Genomic DNA, 14,889 nt, shown 5'->3' on the forward strand with positions numbered 1-14,889 from the left:
CCGATGACTGAAGCAGTTTCATCTGCTGCTTGAAATATATTCATCCATAAAAGTAATTTGTGCAGATTTGACTTTACCTCTGAGTAGATAGATTGTTCTGATTTTCTTCCTGTACATTAAAGCAATATATATAGGTATAGTGTACTACTGAACAAACAGCAAGCACTGGTTTTCAAATGGGTAAAAAGCAGCAGAATATAAGTTACCTTATTAAGTATTGGTGAAATTTCAAAATATTTGAAAAAAATTAAAAATTCAATTGGGAATATTTTATGATTGCCTTTTAGCTGGTACTGGTAGAGAGGCTAAGTCACCATCCCACAGTTAACCACTGAAGAAATAAAGCTTGTAGATCTGTTCTAGAGTGCATGAAAACAGGTATGACTTTCCAACTTTAGATAAGAAGCCACCACCTCCAGAGCCAACACAAAACTGAAATAAAGAAGACTGAGGTAAGGGTGAACACTGCAGAAAGGGGAGAGGGAAAAGCAAGCACCACATGTGTTTTCTTCAGAACTGATCCAAAATAGTTTTCTTTACATCTTGCTAGTCACTTTCTAGAAGGCCATAAATAAATCACAGACATTTTTTAAGCAGTGCTTGAAGCCAGCTATCGGGGGGGGGGGTCAGCTTTCAAGCCATAAAAAGCACTAGAGGCAAAACAATATTCAGATGTGAATGTATGCCAAAGTGAAAACCTATATTTTAAGAACCCTTTTGGACAAAGAAGCATGCATGATGTGCAGGCATGTCTGAAGCCAATGTGACACATTAGAAAGCAAGCAGGAACAAGTTTCTCAGACATAGCAGTCTAGTTCATGAGGGGCTGAATCCAAAAACTGTAAAGCTGCAATCTTAGGGATATTTACTAGCAAGCAAACCCTCCCCCCCCGAACTTGGGAAGGCTTACTTCCAAGTAGTGCAAAGCTCTAAGCATCTACATAAAACTGTCAATGGGACATTACATTCAACTGCAACAGAATTCAGTTTTTTTTACAGACATCTTTTAGTTACCAATAGTAAAATTTCAGAGGACTATTGTTTACGATAATGACAAACCTTGGGACAGCTTATCTTCTTATGTAATTAAAGCGTTGCGTAATCTAGCTAAATCTTGACTCCTGCAATTAAACTCCAACAATACGAATTTTTAAATTCCTGGCAGTCTCAAGCAAAGCTCACATAGCTATTCATTAAGACACTATGGTGATGCTGAGTTTTAGATGTGCAGCTATTAATTCACCCTTTCCATCTCCTAGGCTGCAATCCTAGACATATACTTCCAAATAAGCAAACCTGCTGATGGGGTGGGTGGGTGTGGTATGTACTCTCTTTTTCTTCTCATTTCCTCAGCTACAAATTATGAGAACATTATACCACACCATATCATGAAAAAATGGGCTGTTGCTATGTTGTTTGCTAATACCACAATTCTTGATTAAATATGCAGTTATCTGAAGTCACACATAAAAGGTAAAGGTAAAGGACCCCTGACAGTTAAGTCGCAAATGACTCTGGGCTCATCATCTCGCTTTTTCTGGCCGAGGGAGTCGACGTTTCTCCACAGACAGTTTTTCCGGGTCATGTGGCCAGCATGACTAAGTCACTTCTGGCAAAACCAGAGCAACACACGGAAACACTGTTTACCTTCCCACTGGAGCGGTACCTATTTATCTACTTGCACTTTGACGTGCTTTCGAACTGCTAGGTGGGTAGGAGCAGGGATCGAGCAATGGAAGCTCACCCTGTCGTGAGGATTCGAACCACCTACCTTCCGATCAGCAAGCCCTAGGCCCAGTGGTTTAGACCACAGAGCCACCCAAGCCCCACATAAAACCCACTAAATGAGGTGTGGGGTAAAAGATCTGGCTGGCTGGCCTGTGCGTCGTTTTGACAAGTGAGCGGACCCACCCATCACTCAACCACCTCATCTCACCTTTTAAAAAAACAACAACTCAACCCTCTTATAATTCTAGTATTGTTAGCAAAAAAGGAACCCAGAATAATCTCTCACTGGAGCAAGCTCACTCATATACAGTCATACCTCGGGTTACAGATGCATTTTTTCAGGTTACGGACACACCAAAACCTGGAAGTACCAGAACGGGTTACTTCCAGCTTTTGAGGGAAACGCTAAACTGTGCTTTGCACATGCACAGAAGAGCCGAATTGCAACCCGTGCATGTGCAGACATGCCTCTGCGGGTTGCGAACGTGCATCCCGCACGGATCATGTTCACAACCTGAGCATCCACTGAATACTCTAACCTAGATAGACAAATTTGTATGGTATTATTTTTAGGCCACTTTTCCAAAAAATGAACCCTTAACAAACCCTGAATGTCCCAACATAATTGTTTCCTCTCTCCCATCTATAATTGATTATGCTGTTTCACCACAAGAGTAGAAGGAACACATAGTTCAGTCCTGAGAGTCACAGAATTTCTTAAAAATCCACTACCCAATTAATATGGGGCACTCTTTAAAAATTGATTAACCTAACCCATCCATCAATACACTGCAGGCTATAAATGATAGTGCTGAAGGAGACCAAGAAATGGCAAGATTTTCGAATAGAAGTTTAAATGGCCTTTTTGATGTGGGGAACGGCACACAGTAAACAAACAAGGATTAAGAAGTGCTGAATTTTAATTCTGAGACAGTAGAGAGTTCTGAGACAATGTTGGCCAGTTAGGAGCATCTTTTGCCAGAAGAAGGGGATATCTACCAAGCAATTTTGCAGCCTATGGCAAAGTCTTAACTAGCAACTTTGTTTGAATAGACTAGTAAGCATTTTATTTGTTCAGACTTAAAGACACACACCCATGCAGTGAAGGGTAATTTATGGTTGAAAAATAAAAGGTTTCCAATGAAGCATTCTTAGTTCACACCTTTAAATCAGCCATTAAGCCTGAAGCACAACTGTAATGTGAGAAATATCATTCTTTAGCATTCCAGCTAAACCGGAGGTGTGTGAATTGTTCCCACAGTTAATCCTTTTTATTTTTTTAGCCCCCCAACAGAGCCTTGAATTTTAAAGTAAGTTTACTCTAGGACTAAATACACCTAACTTAAAAAGGAACAGAAGAATTCACTTCTCCTGTTTCTCAAGGTGCAAATATTTTACCATTTTAAGTGGTTACGGTTTTAAAATTGTGGATTTGTAACTAGAATGTGCAATGCAATGCAGTAAGCTCACAACTTGCACAACTTGTGCACATTCAGCTTTACAAACGCGGCAAAAAATAAAATATAAATAAAAAGGGGCCAGAAAGAGGATGAGGTTCTGCGGGAAATTACTTTGGCAATCCCACCCACCGTTGAACCCAATGTGTTTTGACTATACACTATTTTGGCTTTAGGTGTGTAAGTTGCGGGCTTACTGTCCTACTTAACATTTTCACAATGTTCAAGCAGTTTTCTATATTTCTTTTATTTAAAGCAATTTATATCCCATCCTTCACCCTGTGGTTATAATTTGTACAAATACACACATAATACAAAGCCAAATTACACAAAAACAGAATCTTAGTTAAAATTAGAAGTACAGAATTCAATCCTTTATCTAATAACAATTCAATCCTAAGTCACTAATGATGTTCAAAGTCAGCGTGAAACAGAAATGCCTTAACCTGTCAGAATCCACCTATTGTAGGAGTCTGCCTGTTATTGGGAGAGGGAGAGCAGGGAAGAAGAGTGTTTCAGAGCCCGGGTGCCACATTCAAGAAGACCCTGTTCCAGGTTCCCACCAAGTATAATGATAGGACAACCAACAGGGTATTCTCAGCAGATCTCAACTCACAATATCAGGAGAGGCAGTCTTTCAGCTACATGGCCCCAAACAGTCCAGAGCTTAACATCAAAGTTAACACCTTGAATTGGACTCAGTGGTGAACAGGTAGCCAGTGCAAATGTTTCCAAATTGTGTATGCCACTAATTTGTCAGTACCCACACAGCATTTTGCTCAAGTTGCAGCCTCCAAACCACCCTCAAGGGCATCTCCACAGAGAGCATCTTACAGTGGGCAAGCTGGGAAGCTACTAGGGCATGGATTACTGTGACTAAGCTATCTCTGTCCAGGAACACAGAGGATGACAGTTCCCATCAGCCCCAGCCAAAATGGCCTATTGTCAGGGATGATGAAAGGTATAGTCCAACAGCATCTGGAGGGCCACACATTCCCTATTCCTGCTTCAGGGAGAGTGCAACCTCACCCAAAACAATCTGTGAACCCAATTCCTAAACCCGGGAACTCCAGTCTGCAGCAACTCCATCTTGTCAAGGTTCAACCTTAGCTTATATAGAAATACTGAATGTTTGCAACACATTTTCAGAGGGGGGAAATTATGTACTATAGTGAAGAAATTACATTTATTTAAAGGATTTCATAACAACAGTCATAGGTTTTTCAGACACAACATTTTAAATAAGCCTTCATCTGATGAAAGTAACTTACAGTGGTACCTCGCAAGACGAATGCCTCGTAAGGCAAAAAACTCGCAAGACGAAAGAGTTTTTCGTTTTTTGAGTTGCTTCGCAAGACGAATTTCCCTATGGGCTTGCTTTGGAAGATGAAAATGTCTTGCAAGTTTGATTTTCAATGCATTCCTATGGGAATCCGTGCTTCGCAAAACGAAAAATTCGCAAGACGAAAAAACTCGCAGAACGAATTAATTTCGTCTTGCGAGGTACCACTGTATTTAAAAATGTGTCTGTGTAGGAAGGCCTTGGGATGCAGGTGGCGCTGTGGTCTAAACCTCTGGGCCTAGGGCTTGCTGATTGGAAGGTCAGCGGTTTGAATCCCCGCGACAGGGTGAGCTCCCGTTGCTCTGTCCCAGCTCCTGCCCACCTAGCAGTTTGAAAGCACATCAAAGTGCAAGTAGATAGATAGGTACCGCTCCGGCGGGAAGGTAAACAGCGTTTCTGTGCGTTGCTCTGGTTTTGTCAGAAGCGACTTAGTCATGCTGGCCACATGACCTAGAAAAACTGTCTGCGGACGGCTCCCTCGGCCAGTAAAGTGAGATGAGCGCCGCAACCCCAGAGTCATTTGCGATGGGACTTAACTGTCAGGGGTTCTTTACCTTTTAGGAAGGCCTTACTGGGCAAGAGGGACGTGGGTAGCACTGTGGGTAAAACCTCAGCGCCTAGGACTTGCCGATCGTATGGTCGGCAGTTCGAATCCCCGCGGCGGGGTGAGCTCCCGTTGTTCGGTCCCAGCTCCTGCCCACCTAGCAGTTCGAAAGCACTCTTAAGTGCAAGTAGATAAATAGCGGAAAGGTAAAAGGCGTTTCCGTGTGCTGTATTGGTGCTGGCTCGCCAGAGCATCTTCGTCACGCTGGCCACGTGACCCGGAAGTGTCTCCGGACAGCGCTGGCCCCCGGCCTCTTAAGTGAGATGGGCACACAACCCTAGAGTCAGACACGACTGGCCCGTACGGGCAGGGGTACCTTTACCTTTACCTTTTACTGGGCAAGACACTAGCAAATTTAAAATGTAAATGCAGCTCAACTACACACACTTACTATGGTCCACTTTCAAGACTTATTTCAGATACAGAACAGTTCCAAATCACTAGTTCTGAGAAGTAATACAAGCTTGAGTGAAATATCTTCTTAAAAAAAGCTCAGCAGTCAGTCAGTACAAAGAGAAAAGTCACAGTCAGAAAACGTTGTGAGAGAAGCTTCTTCAATACTATACAATGCATGCAAATAAGTGCTTAGCCTCACATGGTTTCAGCATTAATTAAAAACACCCACACATAATGGAGAATTTCTAATACTACTTATATTGCAAAAAGTTACTAACCCACTTTTATGAGCGCAAGAGCACATTAAGTCACTGTCCATCAGTTCTGCTCCTCAATTTCCCCCTCCCCAGGGATTCCTCCAAAGTAGCATGTGAGCATCTTCTGGAAATGCTATTAAGGCTTTAAAAAAAAAATTAGTCTGGCTTTTGGTGTCTGGTATGATGGAAGAGTTTTAATAGTAGGTTTTATTTTCACTGATTAGGCTTTTTAATGCTTTTAAAACACTGTTAAGCTGCCACAAATCTTCAGGATAGAGTTTTGTGTACAAGCCATTAACATCTGAAGAGGATTCCAGAAAGATGAAAAATATTTATTGAAATTTTATGAACTGAGCAGTTTGGGGGGAGGGTTTCAAAACTTAGTTGTGCTTAGGCTTTTTTCCCATTGATTTTACAACTCTAGCCCTATTTGGGTGGTTGCTGGGGGGGAAAGAACACTCAGATGATCCCAATCATGCAGGCTTGACAACAGATTTGAAATATTCCAATATGTTGTCACCTGACATCTGTCTCTCTTATACACACACAAACACACACACATGCTCATTCATATACCCCTTGGCTAACACCTAGTGGAATTGTCTGAAAAGGTTCCAAAACGTGGTTAAAAATTCAGTACAACTCATTAGACATTGCATGTGAGTGACAAACTGTATCCTTCCAGAATACCTACCCCACCTGTTTCCCATCACTTTGTGACTTTAGGATTTAAGCTACCAGGAAAAAGAACAAAAAACCTTAACTCTGGTCTGTTAGCCAACTTTAAGAGGGTGACTAATCTCAAAGAAGAATACTGTACATAGCATTTGAAAAGAGATGTTTTATGTGGGAAACTGACACATACTGCTGTAAAATATGAAGATTTAGGAGTCAGCATTGTAAGAACTCTTATTTCTTTCCTGGAAAACCCTTTAAAACGTATTCCGAGTTCCAATGTTTGACACTGTCTATATCTCCAGTGCAGAAGCAGGGGGTGTGGGGGAAGAAGAAATGTTCATACTTATTCTGGGATGATCACCTTCTGTCTTTTGCCACAGATAACCCAATATCTGAAATAGTAACAGGCCAAAATATGGCTGAAGGCCACTTCCATTTCACTAACAAAAAATCCTTGAGGCACAACAGAGAAGTTAGAGCATCTTTCTCCAAGCTTGTGCCTTCCAAATATTTTTGGACTACAACTCCCATCAACCAATGTTCAGTAATGATGTTCAAAGCATCTGAAAGGTACTAGGCTGGGGAAGGCTGAGTTTAAAGGGTTGCTTCTTTCCCCTCTTCCTCCACCAGATGTGCTGGAAAGTATCCAGAATTCTACATCCCATTCCAAACAGGAAACCTAAGCAACTACTAAAATCAGCTGGATAGCCGATGAGGTGCGAAGGTTTACATTACTACTGAATAATTGTTTTGTTTCTAATTTAGGCATGCTCTACCTTAAAAGGGGACGCAGGTGGCGCTGTGGGTTAAAGCCTCAGCGCCTAGGACTTGCCGATCGAAAGGTCGGCGGTTCGAATCCCTGCGGCGGGGTGCGCTCCCGCTGCTCGGTCCCAGCGCCTGCCAACCTAGCAGTTCGAAAGCACCTCCGGGTGCAAGTAGATAAATAGGGACCGCTTACCAGCGGGAAGGTAAACGGCGTTTCCGTGTGCGGCTCTGGCTCGCCAGATGCAGCTTTGTCACGCTGGCCACGTGACCCGGAAGTGTCTCCGGACAGCGCTGGCCCCTGGCCTCTAAGTGAGATGGGCGCACAACCCCAGAGTCTGTCAAGACTGGCCCGTACGGGCAGGGGTACCTTTACCTTTACCTTTACCTACCTTAAAAATTAATCAACTCAGGAAATTCACATGATTGTAGGTTTGCTGAGGAACACCGATATGTAAAAAGGTTCACCTTATAACATTTTTATGATGGTCCTACTATGCTGTTGATATACATGTAATGAAATCCTATACAAGTTTACTCAGACCTAAATCCCGCTTACGTTTAGTGGGACTTACTCCCAAATATGGTAAGTATGCCAAGGGTTGCAACTCTAGGTTCACCTCCGTTTAAGGGAAGACCAGCCAAGGTTCTTCTGACATGTGGAACATAAAGGTACCCCTGACCATTAGGTCCAGTCGTGGCCAACTCTGGGGTTGCAGCGCTCATCTCGCTTTATTGGCCAAAGGAGCCGGCATATAGCTTCCGGGTCATGTGGCCAGCTTGACTAAGCCGCTTCTGGTTCCAGCGCATGGAAACGCTGTTTACCTTCCCGCCGGAGCAGTACCTATTTATCTACTTGCACTTTGACGTGCTTTTGAACTGCTAAGTTGGCAGGAGCAGGGACCGAGCAACAGGAGCTCACCCTGTTGCGGAGATCTGAACCGCCGACCTTCTGATCGGCAGGTCCTAGGCTCTGTGGTTTAACCCACAGCACCACCCGCATCCCTAATAAAAATAAGTTACCTTTATTTATTTCTCTTGTACTCATTTGTATCAATGAGCTATGTCTGAGTTCTTTTATGATGGGCGGGGACTGAAAGGGGAAATTAAGGGGGAAACCAAATGTTGTCAATGTGTTTATTTAAAAAAAAAACAACTACACAAACAGTGGAAAATGACATGTTCTAACCCACCTCAATGATAAAAGAAATACTGTCAACCCTTGATATATTTGGAAGAGGGGAGATGAACATAAGACTTAGCTTCCAGTACTTTAAAAATGCAATCCCTGTTGCAAACTCAAACTAAATTCTGCCCCCTCTGAGGTAAAAAATAAATAAGTGGAATAATATCTGGAGCCTCTGTTTCTACTACAGGGTAATAAAACAACCAGAGCCTTTATTAATTCTGAACAATCCAAGAAAAGCAGCAGTCGTTTTATAAATGTTATGGCTAAAGTTAAAAGAGCTTTTTTTGCTTTGAATATGTGCTTAGCACAGGAATGTAAATATTCTGATGTAGCAGATTCTTGTACACCAGATAATTAACCAAAGGATTATTGGGACTGCGGCTCACTGAACCAGCACAGAAGGTCCCATGTACACTCTCAGACACCTCCAATTAAAGGCTCTCAGATGCCAGGTCTGAGAAACAAATGAGACCTTGAGTCTGCTGCTAGGCGAAGTAAACAATACTTAACTAAATGGATGAATGGTCTGACCCAGCATACAGAAACTTTATATGATAATGCATTCAAATATAATTTCAATTAACCCCAAAAGGCAGTGAAATTCTCTACTGTCTCTGACTTAAGTGTCAGAGATGGCTTTGGAATTGGATCCAATTTTAGGGCAGGCAGGCAACACTAGGTTAAAATGGCCAACAGTCATAATGATGGAAACTGAAGTCTAACAAGAACTGGAGGGCACCATATTGACTAGCCTTGGACTAGACAAACCATGTGGTCCTTTCCCTCAAGTTCCACCTTCCATGTTTGACCTTCAGTCAACATGTATCTTTTATCTGTAAAAGCCCCTTTAGAAAGATACCGTATGTGTGCATAAGCATCCTCTTAATACCCAATTCAAACACACACGAATAAAAATCCTGCATCACAGAAAATAACTAATTAAAGGAATCTTATTCGAATCAAAGAATGAGCCATCAGTGGAACATTTCCCATCTCCCTGCGAAGTAGAACAGGGTTCTGTCAGATGATGTTTCTAACAAAACATGACCAGACAGCTCTATTTGTGGAGATCACAAAGCACCTTTTCAGCAATTCCGATCCCCAGAATCCAGTCCTCAACCAGCAAAATAGGAAGTGGCCATATGCTGAGACCATTGGTCCATTTAGCTCTATGATGACTGGCAACATCTCTGCAGGCTCTCAAGACAGTGGCCTTTTCCAATCCTTCCTACAGATGCAAGGGAGGGAACCTGGGACCTTTTCTGTGCAAGGTATGTGTGCTTTACAACTGAGCTATACGAAAGTCCCCATACACAGATGGAGAACAGCACTGACTGTGTTGCCTTCCTAGCTCTTTTCACATATTTAGCTGAATAAAAGATCCCTTAAATTCCCCACGTCACCTCCAATGCTCCTTGTGCAATTTTGAATCCAAAAGGAAACACATCATACTCAACACAGCAGTAGCCAGAGTAGTGTCATCCAGATGTTGTGGACTACAACTCCCATCAGCCCCAACCAGAAAGTGATCAAGCGTGACAGCTAAATCAACATCACTACCTTGACTGCCAGAACTTGAGTCAAGTTTCCTCCCCAAAATATGCAGAACACCACATACAAAGTGCATGTTTGCATGTGAAGAGTGCAGGAAAACAAAGCCCTTCTGGTGATGAAAGCAACAGTCTACCTAAGGAAATCCTCCTCCGTTCCAGAAGATGGATACAGTACTAACAAAGAGTCGGATGTGAAGCTCATTTTGGGTATGCTGGACCTTCTGCACCACTGGAAAGGGGTTTGTGAGGCGGGTAAGAGACAGGAAAATTCTACACACTTTGCAAACAATTGCATACGAGAGTTGTCACTGAGACCCGAGAGAGAAGATGCTTAAGCTCTGCAAGAGGGAGGTTGTTGTAAGTAAAAAGCCGCAACTCTTCACTTTTAGCATTAATTAGGAGCAAGGGTACTGCAGCCAAGCGTAGAGCCAGGCTTGGAGAGATGCAAGCCCCAGTTTGCTGGGCCAAACGCGGCTTCACGAGCAGCGGGGGCCCCCTCCTCCTCCTTTCCCCAGCGGGTCCTCGCGGCTCCCCCCGCAGTTGCGCGCTCACCTCCCCAGTCCGCACAGACAAGGCTGGGCCTCCTCTGCAACCGAGGCGCTGGCTACCTGTGCAAATCCCCGGGGCAGAAGCCCCCTGCCCGTCCCCACCCCGCGGAGCGCAGGACCAATTCTTACCTGGGTCCCTGCGAGGGGGCGGTCCCTGCCCGGCTTGCTGCTGAGGGGGCGCGTGTGGAGCTCGTCGCCCTCGTCGTCCTCCTCCTCCTCGTCCTCTCCCTTTCTCTCCGCGCCGCGTCTCTCTGCGGGGCAGGAAGTGAGCAGCCCCTCTGGCGTCCCCCGCCGTGGCCCTGTTACCATGGGACGGAATCCCTCTCGCTCCGGAAATCACTGCCGGGAAGAGGTCTGGGCCAGGGAGAGAGGGAGAGGGGAGGGGAGCAGCCGCCCATCTTGAGCGTGGCGCGCAGGCGACCCCGCCATCTTGAGCGTGGCGCCACCCCGACGCGGTCTAGGCTCGCTGCGGCCGCGGCTGGTATAGGGCAGCGGGTTTTCCAGGAGCAGGGAAAGGTGGAAAAGCTTGGCGGGTGGCGCGCGTGCCCTTGCTACTTTCTAATACGTTTACCCCTTTGAGGAGGGGAGGGATATACTACCATTTTTTTGACTCGGGGTCTCATAAAAACCTAGATCGAATTGCGAAATGCAGCTTGGGACGGTTAGATTATATACTTGAAATGCATGGTTTGAATGTATGCCGGATTCTTGGGGCGGGATAGGCATCTAAGCCTTGCCTCCATTTCTCTTTCTCCTGATGTCGCCCTTGTGTTGAATTTTAGATTGGAAGCCCCTCAAGGCAGGGATCTGCTCCTTTTGTAGTCTGTAAAGCGCTATGCACGCTGATGGTGTCTTATGAATAACAACGCAGGGAGCTCTCGCCCTTGTAAACTTCCAGAGCCTCTGCCCATATGAACCAACCCCGGACCCTGCAATCACCACCTGAATCTCTTTTCTGGGTGCCCTCTCCCTGGGTTTCCATCCAGAAGGTGGAAACAAAGAAGGGGTCTTTTCTGTGGTGGCTCCTCACTTGTGGAATGCTCTCCCCAGGGATGCTCCCTGCTGGTGCCAACTTTTTCCATTTTAAGCACTGGGCAAAAGCTATGGTTTTCCCAGTAGTGATGTATGGAAGTGAGAGCTGGACCATAAAGAAGGCTGATAGCCAAAGAATTGATGCTTTTGAATTATGGTGCTGGAGGAGACTCTTGAGTCCCCCAGGGACTGCCAGAAGGACAAACCTCTCCATTCTGAAGGAAATCAGGCCTGAGTGCTCACTGGAAGGACAGATCCTGAAGCTGAGGCTCAAATACGTTGGCCACCTCGTGAGAAGAGAAGACTCCCTGGAAAAGACCCTGATGTTGGGAAAGATGGAGGGCACAAGGAGAAGGGGACGACAGAGGACGAGATGGTTGGACAGTGTTCTCGAAGCTACCAGCATGAGTTTGACCAAACTGTGGGAGGCAGTGGAAGACAGAAGTGCCTGGCGTGCTCTGGTCCATGGGGTCACGAAGAGTCGGACATGGCTAAACGACTAAACAACAACAAAAGAAATTCCTTATTACATGCAGTTTTGCCTGATTTGAATTGCTTAAAGTACTTGTTGCCTCTCTTGTACGGCAGGATCTGCAAGTCCTGCCTTTTATTGGTATAGATGTGGTGTTTAAATTTTTATTGGTGGTTTGCTATAATTTGTTCTAGACTAGAGTTTATATTTTGTTTGCTTTGTGTCACCTGGGAAGAAAGTGAATGATGATGATACACAGCAAAGACAAAAAATAATGAGTGGGGGGGACGACAAAATAGAGTATGGAAGGAAGGAAAGAAGGAAGGAAATGGTAGATTTGAAAGAGGCTGAGGAAACACACACACAAGTTGACCATAGGCAGTATGCTGGATGTTACTGCAAATGAATTTCTCCTAAGTTTTATCATCCAGTTGGAGTCTGAAAGAAGTTCCATGAAAAGGTGGATTCACATGGCTGTGGAAGAATGATAAAGGAGCACTGCCATTTGGATTAGATAGACATTTCATATATCTGTCATGCTAGGATGTGATCCTGCTCGTAGAAAGGGATAGGTGAATAAGGGTCAATTTTTGTCCATTTCTCCTTCAGCCTCCTTCATTCTGAAGCATCCCCAAGACTCCTGAAGCATATTTGTGGAAGGGCCTTTATGGGGAAGGAGATACCAGTAAAAAGCACTCTTAGCAACTTCTGCTAGCTGCACTTCCATAGACATTGCCAAATCCAGGAGAATCCCCAGGCTGCTAACTTGGTCCTTTGAGGGAAGTGCAACCAAGTCCAAGACAGGTTGCAAGCCTGCATCCAGATCAGCCTGCTGCCCTGTCCTGACTTTGCCTGAAGAAGCAAATACACGTCTCTCTGTGTGAAGGAATAATGCCTTTGTTTAATGTGGTGCTCTGCAGCTTATATAAGCGCTTGTTGCTTTTTAATGTCTGCTTCCCAGTTTATTGGGGTCACATTAACAAAAGGTGTTTTTTATTATTGATAAGCCTTATTGATTGAATAATTAATTAATTAATTAAGGATTTAAACCCTGATTTTCATCCATTACATAAATGCTGGAAAGGTGAAATGCTCAAGGAAAGAATATAGCTGGGGCACCTGCATGTACTTGAAGAAAAGCATGCTGCTTTCAACCACAGGCAGTCAGACCTGGGGAGCAATTCGGCATATAATTGTTACCACCTCCTAAGGCACAGGACGTGTGACTTTGTTCCCTTTAGCAATGAATTATGGGGGGGAAAGATACTGAAGTGTTTTCAATTGTGTAACTTTTAAATTATGAAAATTTGAATGTTATAAAAAAAAATAGGAAGGTGCCATTAATAACAATGTACTGTTGATATACTTACATTATTTTCATGCTTTGCTGTGAATCTCCCTGAGTATCCAGAGATGAGATATGCCCATGAAGCGATTATGACTAATAGCTGAGGACTGTAAAACTGAAGTATAAACAAAGCAGGAAATAATCACAGCTAGACTGCTTTTTCACCATTTAAGTGAAGTATTCAAGAGTGGGACTTAGAGTGGCTGGGGAAACACAGCCAGATGGGCAGGGTATAAATAATAAATTATTATTATTATATGGATCTTGCTGGCTATGAAAATCTGAAACGGTGGCCCTGACATAAAGCTCTTGTCATGGTACAGATAATCCTTCCCATGGACACCAGGTTGTTTCTGTACTCTCACGTCTTCTCAGAGAAGGGGAAAGAGTTGAAAGGGATGATAAGAATATTTCTGACTCAAGCCTTAACACTGTTAAGGCTTGAGTCAAATTCACTCTCTTGCTCCGCATAACAAACATAATCCCCTTAGGAACTGCATAACCTGTCAGTTGCCAGATTCACATGCTTACATAAATAGATTCTTATCTATGGGGTTTTATGCTCAGGGAGGCTCCAATCCTCTATAACCTTTGAGTCCCAAAAACATTTTCTTTGCAGACAGCTGTGCCTTACACTAGATCTGACTTCTTCTTTTCTGGCAAGGTTCCTATGGGTTTGGTGGGGAGGGGGCTAACACGTGAGCTTCCAAATGTCATTGGAAATACAATTCCCATCACCCCTGACCATAGCCCTTGCTGCTTTGGGCTGCCAGGAGTTAGAATCCAACATCTGGGGGTGGGGCACAGATTAGCTACCCCTGCTTTCATAACTGCTGTAATAGGAGAAAGCTGCACCTGTTGAATTTAAATTAGTAAACAGGTTTTAAAGCCACATAGTCTCCAGCATGAAAAAAAGGCAGCAGCCTAATTGGAGACCTTTATTCCATCTGAAATAGCAAATGTTTTCCCTGTGATAATATTCAGCTATGTTCGATGGTCACACATACTTAGCTGAATAAAAAAGGCTCTGGCAACTGATGCACCTTTATAGTGGGAACTTGGGCAATAAACTGGTGTTCATCTCTGTAGGATACATTCGAACTTACTGCCTCTGAGCATTTGTGAAGTCAGCTCCTTTAGCATTGTATCTCCAGATGGAGATTCTGGGAATATTTGAGGCCCAGTGTGTAACTTTTAAAAAAACAGCAACACTTTTTCATCCTAGTGTCAAATGTATCTGAAAGTGACCTTAAGAGAATCGCACTAATTCTGGTTTATCAAATAATCCCCTAATAATCTCCTGAGACAACCAGGAAATTGTGTAGAATGTACGATATACATTGAATGATGCAAGCAAGAGTCATACAGTGAGATCAATTTCATATAAGTGTAACTTTAAATATGCTATCCGATTCTGTTTGACTGGTTTAGCATGATGACCTCATCTTTGGAGATGGAAGAAGGCACTGGTGTCTCATTTTGTCCAGTTGATAAATCACTTGGCCTGGAAACCAACTATAGAA

The 14,889-nt window shown here is 43.8% G+C and overlaps 1 protein-coding gene across 2 annotated transcripts in view; it reads right to left on the bottom strand.

The window, feature by feature from the left end:
• The window catches only part of DISP1 (dispatched RND transporter family member 1), an 86,029-nt gene extending 74,420 nt beyond the window's left edge, over positions 1-11,609 (bottom strand). The window contains exon 1 of one of the 2 annotated variants that reach the window (XM_083733070.1): positions 10,644-11,609. In XM_083733070.1, coding sequence (XP_083589196.1) covers positions 10,644-10,823 — 180 coding nt within the window. In that variant the 5' untranslated portion in view covers positions 10,824-11,609. The remainder of the gene's footprint in view (positions 1-10,643) is intronic. The other variant, XM_083733072.1, reaches the window with a different exon arrangement.
• Positions 11,610-14,889: the final 3,280 nt, after the last annotated feature.

This window comes from Podarcis gaigeae, assembly GCF_964106915.1.
Source record: "Podarcis gaigeae genome assembly, chromosome: 3".
In the NCBI taxonomy this organism is placed as follows: Eukaryota; Metazoa; Chordata; class Lepidosauria; order Squamata; family Lacertidae; genus Podarcis; species Podarcis gaigeae.